Source organism: Oxyura jamaicensis, chromosome 1 (genome assembly GCF_011077185.1).
Source record: "Oxyura jamaicensis isolate SHBP4307 breed ruddy duck chromosome 1, BPBGC_Ojam_1.0, whole genome shotgun sequence".
NCBI classification, from domain to species: Eukaryota; Metazoa; Chordata; class Aves; order Anseriformes; family Anatidae; genus Oxyura; species Oxyura jamaicensis.
The window spans coordinates 149,532,239-149,548,937 of NC_048893.1; the positions used below are offsets into that span (position 1 = coordinate 149,532,239).

General features: G+C 37.6%; 1 protein-coding gene across 17 annotated transcripts in view; it reads left to right on the top strand.

Annotated features, from left to right (window-relative positions):
• Positions 1–16,699, top strand: part of DOCK9 (dedicator of cytokinesis 9) — a 129,823-nt gene that overhangs the window by 26,853 nt on the left and 86,271 nt on the right. For 12 of the 17 annotated variants that reach the window (XM_035318815.1, XM_035318886.1, XM_035318919.1 and 9 more), the window contains exon 2: positions 10,089–10,205. In XM_035318815.1, the coding sequence (XP_035174706.1) occupies positions 10,089–10,205 (117 nt within the window). Of the gene's footprint in view, positions 1–2,078; positions 2,346–10,088; positions 10,206–16,699 lie in introns of those variants that run through there. The other 5 variants (XM_035318808.1, XM_035318895.1, XM_035318928.1 and 2 more) reach the window with 1 other exon arrangement.

Sequence of the window (16,699 nt, forward strand, 5' to 3'; positions counted from 1 at the left end):
AAAAAAGGGTTATCTGGGCAGCTGTGAGAGCAGAGAGACTGGCAGTGGAGAAGGGGAAGAGAAAGGAATATTAACATCTTAAGTTAGGCCTGAAGAGTAAGAAACCTGCTCCTGAAAATGTCTCTTAAAAATACTAGCCAAAAAAGTGGATATTTGAGCTTTTCCACAACTCAAATCTGTTTTCTTCAGATTAAGGTGAATTTCTCTCTAGAAGAGGATAAGAAAAATTGATGTCAAGTCAGATTGACAATGTCTGTTATACTGAAGTGAGATAATTAATGGTGCAAAGAAGTGGAGCAGAGCTGAGAAGTGGCTTAGTTTCCAAAGATGTCTGGTTGGTCCAGTAGACAGGGAGTCTGAATTAGGGTCCTGCTTCACTTGGAAGTTGAATTTTCTTTCAGATGTTTTTTTGACAGGTTAATATAGCCACCAAGGTCTGCATTTGGAGGTCATATGTAATTCATCAATGTTAAAAAGAGGCAAAGAGAAAAACCAAAATACCTCTCTCAAAACCTGAAGAAAGCTGTTCGTACCACATTTTTTCAGGAGGAATTTAGCATGCAATCATATATTAAAACTACTACATGAGGGAGTTAGGCTAGTTGAACCTTCCAAATTACCAAAATCATCAACTTGGTTGCATACCAATTTGCTTTGCACTACACTAATGGGTTTTACAATTATGATCTTGATTAAAAATTGTTGCCTCTTACTTTATGAGTGCGTGCTGAATGGTGTCTCTGAGCAGTGGTAAAGTGTGAGACCTCACTGGTTTACAAAAGCAAGATCGAAGCATGGCTTGAGTTTGTACTCCAGGTAGGGTCAGGAACTGGAAGACGCTGATTGCTAAGGACTTGAATTCTTGAATTGTGGGGCCAAGAGATGCTTCTGAAAACTCTTCACGAGACAGGGAAGACCCCCAGCCCCAGTGTCGTGCATTGTCAAAAAATAAAATAATCACATGGAAGCCAAAGCCAGCGGGTGATGGCTGGCAGTTCCTCATGGCTGAGGAAGTTGTGGGGTGCTGAGTGTCAACATCTTCTCAAAGGTAATTAGTGATAGGATTAGAGGGAATGGCCTCAAGTTGCACCAGGGGAGGTTCAGGTTGGAAATGAGGAGACATTTCTTCTCAGAGCAGTCAGGCGTTGGGACGGGTTGCCCAGGAGGTGGTGGCATCACCGTCCCTGGGGGTATTCAAGGAAAGGTTGGACGTGGTGCTTAGGGACATGGTTTAGTGGGTGACATTGGTGATAGGGGGATGGTTGGACCAGGTGATCTTGGAGGTCTCTTCCAACCTTAACGATTCTCTGATTCTAAGTGACTTCAGTCAAGATTTGTAAAGATGTTTTTGCTTTGTCTTCTCAGTGTTTTCTTGAAGGGTGCTCGATGTTAGACAGGTAGGAGATGCTGGAGGGTTCCACAGAGGGAGGAGTGAAACCGGCAGAGGTACAGTGTGTGACTTGAGCAAGTAGAGAGACTGTGGGAGACTGGTAATTCACCTGAAGAATTGAATGCTTGAAAATTGAAGATGTAAAGAGGAGTCTGAATCCCTCTTGTTTTTGAGTTAGTGTCTTTAAAAGTAAGGTTTTTACTATGAGATAATTTGATGCTAATGTAAATGTGTAAAATGGATTTAGCACTAAGATTAAAAAGAGCATTTCTCCCCCTTCTCCTTCCAACTGATTAAAATATATATATATAAACTTTAAAAGATCAATTTATCTGTTAGAGGCATTGGTCCTAGAGAAAGTACTTGATTAGTGATCAAGATTAGTATCTGAGTGATATTAAAAGCTTTATCCTTCTAAAGCATAGAAGATGTTTATATATCAAAAACTTGCTATTTTTTATGATAAAAATATTTCAAAATACCAGATTTTTTATTTTATAAGTACTTTAAAATCTTGGGTAGTTTTACTTGGTCATTGTAGAAACACGCATTCTCTTCTGTGTTTGATTCATAACCTTAAGGCATTACAGTGGATCCACCTTTTCTTTTTTTTCCCCTCCTCTGGAGGAATACAACACGCTTAGGGGCTGGCCTTTGTCTGTCATGCATTCCCACCATGACAGATTAAGCAAACTGCAGCTGAGAAGTTAGACTAGTTTGTACTTTCTGCTGCTTGTGCTGGGAAAAAGCTATTGTTTTCACTGGGTTACTGGCATGCTAATTATTTTGATGCCAAAACCCATACAGTTTTGCTGTACTTTGTATTTTCAATCAAAGAATGCAGGCAAGAACAAACAGAAATCCTAAAAAAGACCTTGTTATAGAGTCTCCGCAGCAGCGCAAAGATGCAGGTGCTTGTGAAGCAGAAGGGGACAGTCCTGCTGTAGTAGCGATGGTAAGAATCATTTAAACAAGTTCTCTCTTCCCTCTAGTAACTCCAGTTCTCTCTGAAACTGCTTAATTTGATGCTAACGAGAAGCTCCAGCTTGCTTCTGTAGGTATATTTCAGATTTGGTTTTGTTTCTTTGGCTGTTCTCTGCCTTTTAAATTAATAAATTAATTTTGGCTGTTCTGATTTACCAAGTCGTTGGTTCCCTCCAAGTGTGACTTTGGAATTTAGTTTTCATACCAGCTGTTTTTCGGTGTCTGCTGTGTCCAGGGTAGTCTCATGAAGGAAGCCGACTTTACACTTCAAAATCCATTCTAGCACCTGTATTTTTTTTAACTGCCCTGTGTACCTTTCAATTCAAATGTATTTAAACTCTCTAAAGACTATGCATGTAATGGTTACATTTTACTTACATTTTTGAAGAACTGTCTAAATTCAGGTGTACTTCTGTTAAAGGGTCCATCTTTCAATGTCGTCAATGCACGTTGTTTAGGGATTTAACTTTTCAAGTACTTTCCAGTGTGGGGAAAGGCGAAGTTCCTGTATATGAGGGAGGTGATCAAATAAAATCATTTTTTCTGTTGCCACACACTAGTTCTGTTGGAATGGCAGCAGGACAGCAAGAGAACATAATAAGCAAGCTGTAATGAATCCACCAACTCGCTGCAGCTAGGATAATAAACCTTTTCAAGTAACAGAGGAGGGTTGTTAAACATGTATCACTAGAAAGAGGTACATAAATCATTCTTACTGAAATTCCTGTCACATTTAACAATATCTCATACTTAATTGCTGAGGAAAAGGAGGAAGGTCTCCTCTTTTTTGTCCGGCTGTGGTTGAAGTTAGCGGGGGCTGTTATCCTCACCCAGTGCCTCCCCCAGCCCCCTTGGAATTCCATGCTATGAATTTAAGACTCAAACAAAAAAAAAACTGGCATACATACTAATACACATCTGTGGCTTTATGGGAATTGTTTCTGTACATAACTGGAAGCTTACATGTGTGTTAGCAAGACAGATTTTTCTCTTTCTTTACATTGTTTTCTTTAGTTTCGCTCTGTTCAGAACAATTGTTAGTAAAACATGTTTTTTCTGTATGGGTGTGTTCTCATTTCTGGTCCAGATTTTCATCAGTACAATATGAGCTAATCTTGTGTGTGCTTTCCTGCCTTTGGAATGTTTAACTTTATTTAGAACTGTTTTTATTCCCCCATGAATACTCTTGAGAGGATATTTAGTGTTTCTGCAGATACTTAGAGTACTGCAGTCGATCACTATGTGCTTTAAGGGGGAAAAGTATAAAAGGTTGCTGCATTTAATTATAACCATTTATGAAGTATGTCCTTTTAATTTTCTAGGAACTACTAGATTTTAATATTCATGGGTTGATACACCACCAGTGTTTCCCCTCTCGTTTGATATTTTTAGATAAAGTGGGTGCATTCACAACAACGGTCAATATTTTAAGGGAGAACATTTAGGTTCCACATAGCTGTCACAAAAATGTCTTTGCTTTCTTTTCCTTTCAGTTGCTAGTTTTGTCTTAATCTGTTACATATATAGACAAGTGTATATATGGCATATGTGGCATATAATTAGAGAATTCAGGATATCCATTTTTGCTTTTTTATTTTTTGGGAAAACTGGATAAAACGGCACAAGGAGACTTTGCGCTGTATGCACTGCTAGAGAGAAAGCAGAAAGTAGGGCTGTGTGTTTCATTCAACAATAGTGTTTGGGTCCATTTTGGTTTCATTGGGCTGGGATATTGCACTAGATTTTTACTGCCACAGTGGCAGTAGGTATTTTCGTGCTGGTATGGGGTGTAGTAAGGTAACGAGTAAGGCCGATACGTTGCTAACTGGTGTCGCAAAATGTAAACAGCAGAATTTAAAGTTTCTAATCCAGAAAACAATAGAATTGTATGAGATTACTTTTTGAGTGTCCCTTTTGGAACAGGGCTTCTGGTTTACTCTAGGAATACTTTGTGTTGGCTGTAGCCTACAACATTCTTTCAAGTGTATATGCATTTCTCTTTTACGGCTGATTATGAAGTGATTTACATAACACAAGTTTTTTTGAGTAGTCTTTATAATGGTTGGACAGAATCAGCTTTTTTTTTTTTTTTCCCAATATGTATCCAAGTCTAGTAAATGCAGTTTACAAAGAGTCTGCCAGAATACTTAGGAAACGAAATATTTAGAACTATGAGCACTATGTGATATTGAAACTATGTTATTTGATTGAGTGTCTGTGCTGTGCCTGAATTATTTTTTCTGCTTATAGTAGGATGCTAAAGATAATAAATTCTGCATAATCATTGTTAAAGTCGGAAAAGATCACCATGGTCTTTTGGTTTGATCGTCTGCATAAAACAGGATGTAAAATTTCCCAAATGAACTCCTGTTTGAAATAATGTCAACCTCTAAATCAGCGTTAGTGGTTCACCTCTTATTTTTGTTACTGTAGGGGGAAAAAAATCCAAGTGGTAGTTCACCTCAACAGAACTTCTAGGAGACTAAGTGTTTTTTTGATAAAGATACAGGTATTTGTCTGAATTGTCTAGTTTCAACATTGGGCCATTGTGTGCCTGCTACTTGTAAGTGTGGTGTTAAAAGTTTTATTTTCATTTCGCTGTATCATGTTAGTCCCCTTAAGAAGCCACTTGGTAGGTCAAACTTTTGTAAGAGAAGTAAATTGTGTTCATAAAATCTTTTAAACTTTTTTTAAAAAAATAATTGAATTCTTTTCCATGTTGAGAAATAGAGAATAACTTTTAAGAGATGGGAACAAAGTAAAACTGAAGTACTTAAAAATAATGAAATGTGTGGTCCTGGGCAACCTGCTGTAGGTGTCCCTGCTTGAGCAGGGGATTGGAGCCTCCAAGATCCCTTCCAGCCTCAGCCATCCTGTGATCCTGTGATTGCATAGTTTTCAACACCAAGATGAGTTAAGTTGCTCTTCTATGAGAAGTGTTTAGAAAACAGAAGTCTTACAGATTTTAACCCAAACTTCTTATTCCCTGGTTAGGTGGTGCCCCAAAGCCTCACTTGGGATGAACTGCTCGTGTGGTGGCTGTTGTACAGGTCACCAAATTGGCACACGTGCTGTCCAGGTGCACTCTAGTAGTTGTCTGAAAGTAGCAGCTGCTTTCAAACTAGATAATGTCTGTGGGAGGCTGGAGGATCCAGAGGCCATGGAAATGGCCTTTCTGCATGAAAATAAACTTGAAGCATAACACACAAGGCACCTGAGTTCTTCGGTCTAATAGAGCACTGCCCATGCCTAATTCTGTTGTCAGAAGCTTCTGTGCTGGTGGGAGAACTTAACAGGAGACAGCACGCTTGCTTTGTGTCTGAAAGTAAAGCAAATTGCAGAGGAGGTTAGAAGTCAAATAACTGGAACTGCACCCATATTAAAAACCTGATGTTAAATACTGGCAGGGCAGAAGTTCTTAGCAAAATGTTTGAGCTCTGAAAAGTGTTCCTGTGTTTAAATGGATCTTGGCTGTCAACTAAGTACTTCTTGTAAATAAAAGCACGAAGCTTTGTAATTTAGGATATGTTCATTGAGTTTTGGAACTTCGTTCTGGTACAGCCACCTTAAGTCTTGGGTAAACAATAGAACAAGATTTTTCAGGCTTTATGGTTAAACTGAAAAAATAGAAACGTAATTCCTGTTTTTTAAAGAAACACGGTACAAAAAAAGCCTGGATAACCATTTACTGTTTGTGTGGGTGATTCTTTCAAGCCCTGGTCTGTTTATGTAAGCATGAGAACCAGTGACCTGAAGAATGCATTTCATTCTTTCAGGTCCCAGAGGCATAAAAGTTTTGAATTTGTCAATGAAAGCATATTGTTCCTTAAGTATATGCATAGTGGTAATGCGGTCTTTATGTAAAGCCACAGAAGTCTATTCCCTCCCACTGCCCCAAAGTTCAAGTCACAAAATCAACCATACGTAAGAAAGGGGAAAATGTATAATGTAATATTTAAGAACAAGCTCTATGATAAAATGTATTCAAAAAGTTACACTTGAAGTTGATAAATCTAGTTAATTTACTTTTAATGAGGACTTGTTAGTAAGCTTGTGCAGGACTATATGATAAATATGGTTTTATAAGGCAAATGATGTTGAGGCTAGCTAGTCCCCAGTTATGAAAAACTTGATCATCCCCTGTTTTGTGGGAAGGTGAGTGGAAGATAAAATTTGTCTCATGAGACCTATGAGGAAAAAAAAACAAAACACACTTTTTTCTCTAATGGACAATGTAGGCAGTCATTGAACTCCTAACTTAATGCTCCTACTTTTTATCTGATCTCTTGTCCAAATATATAAATGACATTTTAGCAGATTACCAGTTACCGTGTGGGTGTCATGACTGCTGTTTTACAATGCTTCTCATTTCTGATAAATTTTCGTGCCTATAACACGCTGCCAAAATCTAAGTGGTACAGCAGGTACTTCCTCTGTTTTGGTTTCCTACAAACAATGCCAGTGGCTAGGTCAAGTGCTGAGCTCCATGAAACGCTGTGCTCTTAGCATTTTCTTACATTACTGAGATAAAAATATTGTTTCTTCAAATTAATAGGAAAAATTAGGTCTTCTCTGAGAGACTGACTTTTGTATCTGTAAGCTTGGTTATGCAGTCTTGACCAGGCTGAGTTTTATCTGTGTCAGCTGTTTCATAACTCATCTTCAATAACACTGTATGTACATAGTGCCCTTTTTAAAAAATATATATATTACATGCAATAATACACCGGAAAAATCTTTTTTTTCTGAAAAAGAGCTTGAGAGAGAATCTGCTTCCTTGTGATGTTGTAGGGCTGGCTAAATGCCAAGGCAGTGTGCTGTTTATTGTTTTCTTTTTCATATCTGGTTTAACTGATAAAACATCCTCTTCCTTTTGGATCTGACAAATGACAAAGAAAGAATTGAGTAACACTCTGGAAAAACTAGGAGAAGGAAAATCTTCAAGAGTATCTTGAAGATACTCTTCAAAAAATCTTCAGGATATTTCTGTAAATCAGGTACTTCACTGATTAAATAGGAAGATGGCATGGCTTTCTGGTCCCGTTAGCTACACCCATGTCCCACAGACTTTGAGGACAGATGCATATTCAGGGCATCAGCTCCAGAGAGCTTTAGATTCTTGTAGTAAAGTAGAGATTTGTTTTTAGTCATGTTTACTACACGTAAGCAAAATGTGAGCATTTGCTTTTAAAGATCTTTTTTATCATCCTTAGGTTGTGGTGGACTTGTTTTGTGTCTCTAGGGTATAGTCATATGTTTGCAACAAACTGGATGCCTTTAGGAGCTGAAGAATATGTGTTCTTGGTTTTTGAATTAGCATGCTACAGAAGTGATTGTGTGTGTTAACGAAATAATTTTAGTTAAGTTGTTCTTAAAAGCAATCCTTTTCCTCTCATGATGCTGGTAAAATGAGAAGAGCCAGAGCTAGCTTTCTTCATCCTCACCTATCACCTTCACAAGAGCATTAGCAGGAGCATGGATGTAGTTTCTCAGCACCAGGGTGCAAAAGCAAGAGAAGCTGATCATGTACAGCTCCACGTGAAAATCCATTGCCAAGTTGAGGTGACAAGCTTTCCCTTGCTGTCAAGTGGACTTGATGCCTTGATCTGCCTGTTTGCAAGTCCGGATAGTAGATGTCCTGATACAGTGAACTTTGTGACGGTATTCGCCATGGTTGTTTCTTCTTTGCTTTACAAAAGCTTCTCAAATTGCATTTTAATATTAAAATATTTGTCTTGAATTACCTTTTTGTTTTTTAAAGAAATTTTTAAAATTATGAGTTGCACTGAAACTAAGTACCAGAGTTCAAAATGCTTCTGCAGCAGCATTTAATTAGCAGTCTTATGCCCTGGCTAGTGGTGTGAAGCTGCCCTGCTTCTGAAAGGGTTCCATCAGCTCCTGGCACCAGCGGTTGTGCCGTCGTCTGTGCACCCTCCCGCAGAGCTGGCCCGAGAGCTGGCTGGTTGGGAAGAGCCCTGTAAAACCAGATCGGCTCCTAATTTGGCTCAAAAATGTGACTACTCAGTTGGCTGGTACTAGTGTGAGAAGCCTCAGGAATGTGCCACAAGAGGGAGGGTCATTTTGGTGTTAACACTCCTTTCAATTAATTTAAGCCAGTTGAGAATGCAAAGCTTTAGCTAACCAAAAGGACTGATTGCATACATGGCTAAAGTGGTCTTCTATCCCCTGTACGTTGCTTGAACACTATTTAATTTGGATTATTTACTTTTGCTTCTCCTAAAGGCTGGTCAGCCTGGAAGAGATGCTCAGCCTGCCAATGCAGCACATTAAGTATCATTTTTCATGAGAAACTCTTCAGAAGGAGAAGTAGCATTGCCAAGGCTGACATGGCCACAGCACTGTAGTGGTATCTAAAGCTTCTTTTAATGTAAGAGCGTACTGCGCTGAGCTCAGGCTCAGTGACTGACAGGCAGACGCCTTGCTTGCCTGGGTAGGTGGTGACCTGGTGCCCTCATTGGAAGTGGGAGCCAAGTGAGCAGAGGGTGTCTTGGCTTCTGAATGGTGTATTTTTCATGTACTTCATTTGAATTTGAAAGCTGCTTCATGCTCTGAAACTTGTCACAATACTTAGATGATAGTAATATTTCACATCAAAAGCCCCGAAAACAAAGTCTTTGTCCTGAATACGGTTTCAAGATAGTGTTTCTGAGACATATGAGCATAATGTTTCAGCTCAGGTTTTTAGTTTACTATGTCTTTCAGTACCTAGATATAGATAAAGCTTTACTAGCAGCTGTTACCGTATAGTATTTCTGTATTTTTTATCGTGTAGTATAAAATTATTTATATTCACAAACTAATTTATATTCACAAATATTTAAAGTTGTTATAAGTTGTCAGTGATAACAGTAAGGCCTGTCTTCCACTGGATTTCTGCCCTTTCTGCTTTTCAATTTCCTCAAAACGGGCGAAAGTTGGAGTCATGGGAGAAAGAAAAAACGTGTGACAAAAGTCTCTGTTGCTTGAGGATTCATGCTCAAAAAATAAAGGTTTTTTGGCATTCTGCATCACTCAGAACTCTCTCTAAATCTGTTTTGCTATCTGCCCAGTGAACAGAAGGCTCAGCGAGGTGAATGAAGGTTTTTCACTGATTGTACACAGCCAGCTGTAATGTTTTGAGTGCTGTGTAGTGCTTTAAATGTTCAATAGTATGTTAAGAAAGCTACACATTCAATTACGAGAAAGAAAAATGGCCTATGGGAATTCTGAAAAAACTATAGAGAAGTAGGAATGTGAATTAGCCTATCCTTATTGCAGGTTCCTGAATTAAAACAAAGCTCAAAGCTAAGACTATGCGTTTTAATCCCTGCTGAACCCAGATCAGAGCTCTCTAGGCAGTATTAAGGAAAGGTAATTACTAAAGAGCTCAGCAGGGTTTTTTGCTGATTTTTTTTCCTGTTTGTCTATGCTGTAAATATACAAATGTTTATTCTGATAAGCTCTGCCTTTTTGTTTTTATGAAATAGTTTTATTTGTTCTTTCTGATGCAAATAGTGTGCTTGTCTGCATAAATATCAGTTGTGCTTATCTGTATGGTATCGCGTGACTTGAAGTCCACATTTTCAATACTGTCATTTTTTTGGTGAAGATGAAATCTCCTTCTGCCAGCATTTTAAAGAGTTACTTCTTAAAGCGGCCAACAGTTGTAGTTTTTCCTCAGTATACCTGAATTTATTTTTTTTTCCTCTTCTAGGCAAAACCAAAGCTCATAGAACCAATAGACTACGAAAATGTCATCGTTCAGAGGAAAACACAGATTTTGAATGATGCCTTACGTGAAATGCTACTGTTCCCTTATGATGACTTTCAGGTAATTGATGGTAAATGACTTCCTCCCCCGGGCCCCCCCCCCTTTTTTTTAAAACCAGATTTTTAGCAGTAGTTCTTAAATAATAAAGAAATTACTCTCATAACTCTCTCTAGCTTAAATAAATAAAATTGTCATTAGTACCTTTACATTGCTCAATTTATTCTGTCAGGCTACAGTAGAAGAAATATCACAGCTTCTTCATCAGTTTAGATTATTAGGTCTACTTCTGCAACTCAGCAATTTTACTGCCATTTGAAGAAGGCAATCAGTCATTTTTAGATATTTTCACCCCTTAAAGGAGCAGGAAATCATGTGATGTCTGTTCAAAAAAAGGATCTGCTTTTTGTCATGTTTTAATTTTTAAATTGACTTTTTGTTTTCTTCCTTAGTGGTGAAGGGCATGAATCTTAGAATCTGTTCAAATGGAAGCTGTGATTCTTGGCTGTATGTCACTAGACGAAATTGTGTTTTAGCAAAATACCCCTTGCATAACAGGGCTCTGACTTAAGATAGACTGAACTGAGATTTGTGCTCATCTTAATATATTTCTGTAGAACTGCTGTATTCACCTAAATAAGTAGTATATTTGAATACTCTTTTTTGAGTCTCTTTCTAGATCCAGTTAGAGTAGCCACAAACATCTTTGAGACTGTAACTGGTGTAAAATAGTAGGGAAAGTCTCTTGTGCATGCCTGCAGTCAGTGTCTACCTATATTTAAAACTATGCAGGCATCTAAATTAGCTACTTCTAGAGACTGTGTTACAATTGAATACCTTAGAGTTGTTTGGTAAAATCCTACCTGAAAAGCTGAGTATTTTATTCAGCCGAGTAGGTGAAGCTAAGCTTGTGGTTATCATGGTGAAAGTTTGTGATGAATTGGTGTATTTCTACAGAAGGGCATATAAAGTCCCACAAATTGGACATTGACTTTTTCACAGATTCTGTAGCCTATGAAACTATTTACCTGAGTGCAGCTGGTCTCTGTTTTTAATATAGTCTGTGTACTTCATTATTACTCATTCTGTACTTGTAGCCTGCCTATTCAGAGCTAAAAATGTTGTTTTTAGCAAACTATTAGCGATTTAGAGAATTGCTTGGCCTTCATGTATCCTCAACCACGTGTGTAAGATTGGAAAGTTTGATAAGTTTCCTTTTATGAAAGGAAATCATACTGCCTATGAACATTACATGATACTAGTGTTCAAACTCTAGACCACTCATGATGGTGATGCTCTATAACCAGGTGTTAGTTTGGGAACTGAAAAGTATAAATAGGCTATGCTAGCTGGAGCCCCTTCCACAGTGTGGCTCTCCATGGTAGCAGATCAAGAGGAATCAATAATATTTCTGCTAAGCATGCTCTCATCTGATTGACTAGAGCTCAATTACCAGGGGTCATTCTGGTAACCAGCTCCTAATTACCAATAGAGATGAAAGACGTCTATCAAGAATGCTCAAACAAAATGCCTGAGGATGTCTGTGGGATGTCTGAAGAGTTTAAGTGCTGTTTCAAATAGCCTATTCTGCAATTCTTAACTTCAGGCTTGTATGATTGAAGCTTGTCCATGGTCCTCAAAAGGGCATGACCGAATTTTGTTCATAAGCTAATGTCTCTTGTTACGCTTCTGTTTGGGTCCTGTGGTCAGATATTTATCAGGGCAGTCATCGAAATGTATATTACATAGAATAATTTCTTTCAGGTAAAATTACCTAAAATTATGACTAAAGTCAGATTTCTTGTTTCTTTATCCCTCCGAAGTGTAATATCAGAACGCATTTTCTAGGCTTCGCCTATAAAGTTTTTGGCAGTCTCGTTTTGCACTTATTGTGTATGAAGACTGCTTTATACTGTCAGATCTTATTATTTTTCTGTCAAATATTTCCTCCTAAGACTTGCTGACTCAAACTGTTTCTCTGAATATTTTTATTGCACATTTGACTGTCCAATAATAGTTTGAGCAATATAGACTGTTTTCAACAATACATGATGAAATTAAATCTATCAATCGATATATTAAGAAATTACTTTCAGAGAGCAGAAACTTCTTATATGCTTATTTATGCTTTAGCATTTTAAACCTTTTAACCCTGTGCAGGATACCATAATAATACGTACAGTTTTGAAACCTTTAATCTTGTTATGGTTGCCAACATATTTTTAATCATTTAACTGAAGGCATGCTTTCTGTATTTGCCATTATACTTCACAACTACTTTCTACTTCCTCTTTCCTAACTTCTTCTTGTTACACAATGCATGGGCAGCTCTCGGTAAGCCTCAACTCAAATGCCTGATGTTGCCCTCGTCCCCCATAAGATGACTTCAATACAATGAGTTACAGTATTTAGAACTGCCTGAATGTGTTTTGAACAGCTTATAGGTGGAAGCTCCTACCATTGTTTAAAAACCTGTTCAAGCCATTTCCTCTTCCAACATTCTGATCTTATTTTTGCAAAGTTTTTCCTTGTGCTTAGGTTAAACCGATTACAATCTAAAAACAACTTGCCTAAAAAGAAAGCCAAGCCATAATTATTTCTAAGACATTGAGTAAGGTTATTTTGTTACCAGCATTGCCCTAAAACTAGCGCTTACAAAGGCAGTGAAAATCTCTCCTAATACTTACTCTGCAGCAGCTGGATACCACTTCTGCACTTTTTAGTAGAGTACAGAAGTCAAGTTTCACAGAGGTGGATTGATAACACCGTTGAATTTGTGCTAAAGTGGAGATTACTGGGGGAGAAATTAGAGACAAATGTTCATGCTTAATTTGGATAACATTTTTTCAAGTAATGCTTTTAGTTAACCAAAATATAATTTAATGGACATGTTTTCTATGATTTGTAACAACAACTTGCCCTTTAACTGCTGGTAGTATTTTGTAACAAATAATGATTGAAGAAAATATTTTTGTACCTTTTCTCTGCTTTTTTTGGTTGCTAACTACAGGTTTCAAATGTGTTTGGGATATGTGTAACTTACTAAAATATGTTAAGTACGTTCACGTTGCTATTTTGATTCTTATTGCCAAATTATTAGGTAACTACCTTATTGTTAGTTCTCCTCAAGTAAATTACAGAATATAGTTTTCTACCTATCAGCTAGCTGTGGGAATTATAAGAGAGTAGTCCTGTCTTGATTCTAGCAGCTTCTAGTTGCACTGTCTTTGAGTTCTGGTTAAGAGTTCTCCTGCCACATTGTAAGACTCGCTTAATAACTAGTTCTGAATTCATTGCCAATGCCACATTCAGTTTTTTAACTCTTACCACATCAGAGATGTTACGTAGTAAAGGAGATCTGATGACGACTTCAAGTCTGTATTGGAAACTAGAAAGCTTGCACAGTGGCAGGCTTCTTCAGACCACATATTGCTTGCTCTTCTGTCTTTCTCCCAGTGAAAGTTACTCCCCTAATGAGGAGGGAAAAAAAGGGGTGGTGCTGGTGGTGGGGGAACTAAAACCAGTAACTCACCTGTGTGTGTTCAGCAGTGACTGTTCTCCAAACACGCTAATAGAAATCGCTCTAACCACCCCCCCCTTCAACCCTCCCCCACCTACTCGGCTACTGCCAAAGAAATATGTGAGCACGGATGGAGCAGAAAATGCTCTGCTCTGGGAAAACTGACAAAGGTTCAAAGATTGGTCTTCAGCCAACTGATCTAGTTAGATGAAACTTTCCAGGGTTCTACTTAAATGCATTTGCCATCATCCTAAATTTGGTTGGCTGAGGTTATGAATTCTGTTTTTTTTTTTCTTTTCCTATTTTACATACATACATATATCTGTGCATGTGTGTGTATGTGTATGTAAATGTATGGTAGCAGCTCAATTACTTTTCAGAAAAGTGATTTTTTTTGTTCTGCTTCGTGTTGATCTTCCTATTCAAATTAGTAGGATTGTAATTTTTTTTTTTTTTTTAAAAAAACTTTTGACTTTCTACATTTCCCTAGTGTTATCAAACAACAGCAAGCTTTGCTTTTCTCTGGTTTCTAGAAGACCTCTTTATCAGCAACTTTCTCTCTAGATATTGTGTCATTTTTTTAACATACTATTTCAAGATTGTTTCAGTTGCTTTTCACAAGCTCAAGTTCTGAGTTTTCTGCAGCGGAATCACTAATCAGGTTTCTCCCTACCTTAGAATCATAGAATATCCTGAGTTGGAAGGCACCCATAAGGATCATCGAGTCCAACTTGTTCTCATCAGCCTTGTGGTACCTTTGTGCTTTGTACTCAACTGTTAATTTCCAGCTACTCTTTGTTATTTAATTTTCACTATGGTCTCCACATAATGTGTTTGGTGTTTTAAGATGAGAGAACCACTTCTCCCCTTTCCTTGGAAATTTGCCTTAATCTCTTGCTAATCTCAATTACAGTGCTATCAGTCAGTCACTCTTCTAGATACTTGCCTCCCAGCAAGAGTCTATCGCAGGTCCATTGGGTACTCCTGTATTGAATTTTGTGCCTTTTCATGGCTTATTGTATTAATCCAAGTCACTTGCATTTCACTAAATTAGTAAATAATGAATTGGTTTCTTAACTAAGTTACATCACTTTAAAACAGACTACCTCCAGGAATCACACTGACAACATAAGCTCAGTAACTGTGGAATTGGTGATGCTTAACTGTACGACAGGTAAATTATTAAAAGAAACCTTAGCCCAAAACTGCACTAGTGATTACTTTGCAATAAGACACCTTGTATCTAAATATTTTTGTTTGTTTCTTTGTTTTGTTTTGTTTTCAAAATATGCACCTGTGGAGTACAACCTCCATTCTTTCAGTGAAGATTTTTCACAATACGGTATAAATTTACTTGCAGGAAGTCCAATGTGGGTACATTCCTACTCAATTATGCCATTACAAAGTTATCCTATTGTTATTTCTGAAGGCGTTTTGGAGCCTAGCTTAGCTGTTGTTTCACCTTTGTTGCTTTTGGGATTGAGTCATACGGATTTAGAACGCTTTCACTTAGAGCTCTTCACTTTTAGTTAGTACAAGTTAAGTAGCTCTGGAAATAGGTATCATGCCAGCTTTACAGAAACAGAAGTAAGCCTAGGATTCTACAAGAAGGCACATCTTGAGTAGAAGGAACAAGCAAAAAAAAAATCATAAATGAGTAGTGCCTGCATTTTAGAGAGAGCACAAACTGGTCAAAAGACAAAAATTATTTCTGAAGTGTTCATAGAAATTTCACTAACTTTTTTTTCTTTTAAAATCTGTTTTATGTTTTTCCTGGAGTTGTTAGCTAAGTAGTCTAAATGCAGAGTTCAATTTAGCTTAGAAATTACTATAGCCACATTCTATACTATAGCCACATACTATAGCCACATTCCACATGCAAGTTTCTTCTGATAACTTATAGCTCTAAGGACATGATCTAAGAGGCAGCATGCCATCTTTTCAATTGACTGTCTTTTAAAATGGTTTCTGTCACTACTTCTTAAGGATTTATCTCCATAAAACATCATCCAAAGTGTATGGGAATGTGTGGGTGACTGTTGAATTGTTATCCTGTAGTCTTTTTCCCATTTTTCCTGTATTTTGCATAGTCCTTATTTTGCCAGCAAGATGCAATATGCTATTGATATCCTCCATTGCTTTCTCTCTCTACTTGGCAGCTTTTATACTTTGCAGTATAAAAGTGATATATCAGCAGTGATACTTTGTGCTCTTTCTGTTTGCTCTAGCTGCTGAGACTTGTGTAGAATAGCAATACTGTCACTAGGCAGACTGTCAAATTTATGGAGAACTGTATCAGATAGCCTGAAGTACTTATCCACCTCCAAAGTGGAGAGAAATGTATGTAACAACTATGTTAAAAACACAGGAGGAAGAAAGATAAAAAAAACAGGGCTCCTGGGCATGTCTGGTTGGCCTCAAGATGGGCCAAGTGGACTTCAGAATGTTGTGTTGGCTGGCTTCTGTCCCACCTACAACTACTGCAGTTGATGAAATACCTGCATGTGGGACCTGTTGTTCAGTGCAGAATTGCTAAGAAACAGATCATAAGATACCTTGAGTACCAGAGAAAACTGGTAATTTAAGATCCGCCATTATTTTTTGCTACAGAAACGTAGGTGTTGACACCTTATTCCTCAGAATGAAGTGATTAATTTTGAGAGCTACTTCTTTGTGTGTGATTTACTTAAAAGTATATGTAAGAACCTCATTAAAAATATGAAAGTACTTTGTATATGAAAAATCCACTTATACTTTTCAACTTGATAAAATTGAAGACTGAATTCTGTTGACTTATGCCTTGTAACAATGACTTCTCTATAAACTGTGGCCTGGAAAAAGGGTCGCCATTGCTGCACGTTATTATGTTCATTTTAAATGCTAAAGGACACATTATGTTAAGACACCCTACTACAAAATCCTTGGCTGTCTTTTTGACAGATCCTTAGTGCCACCTGAAAGCATGTTTGTCTTAAAAAAAACCCTGGCCATCTTGCTTTTACTTTGCTGTAAAGAATGGGGATGGAGGACTAAAATG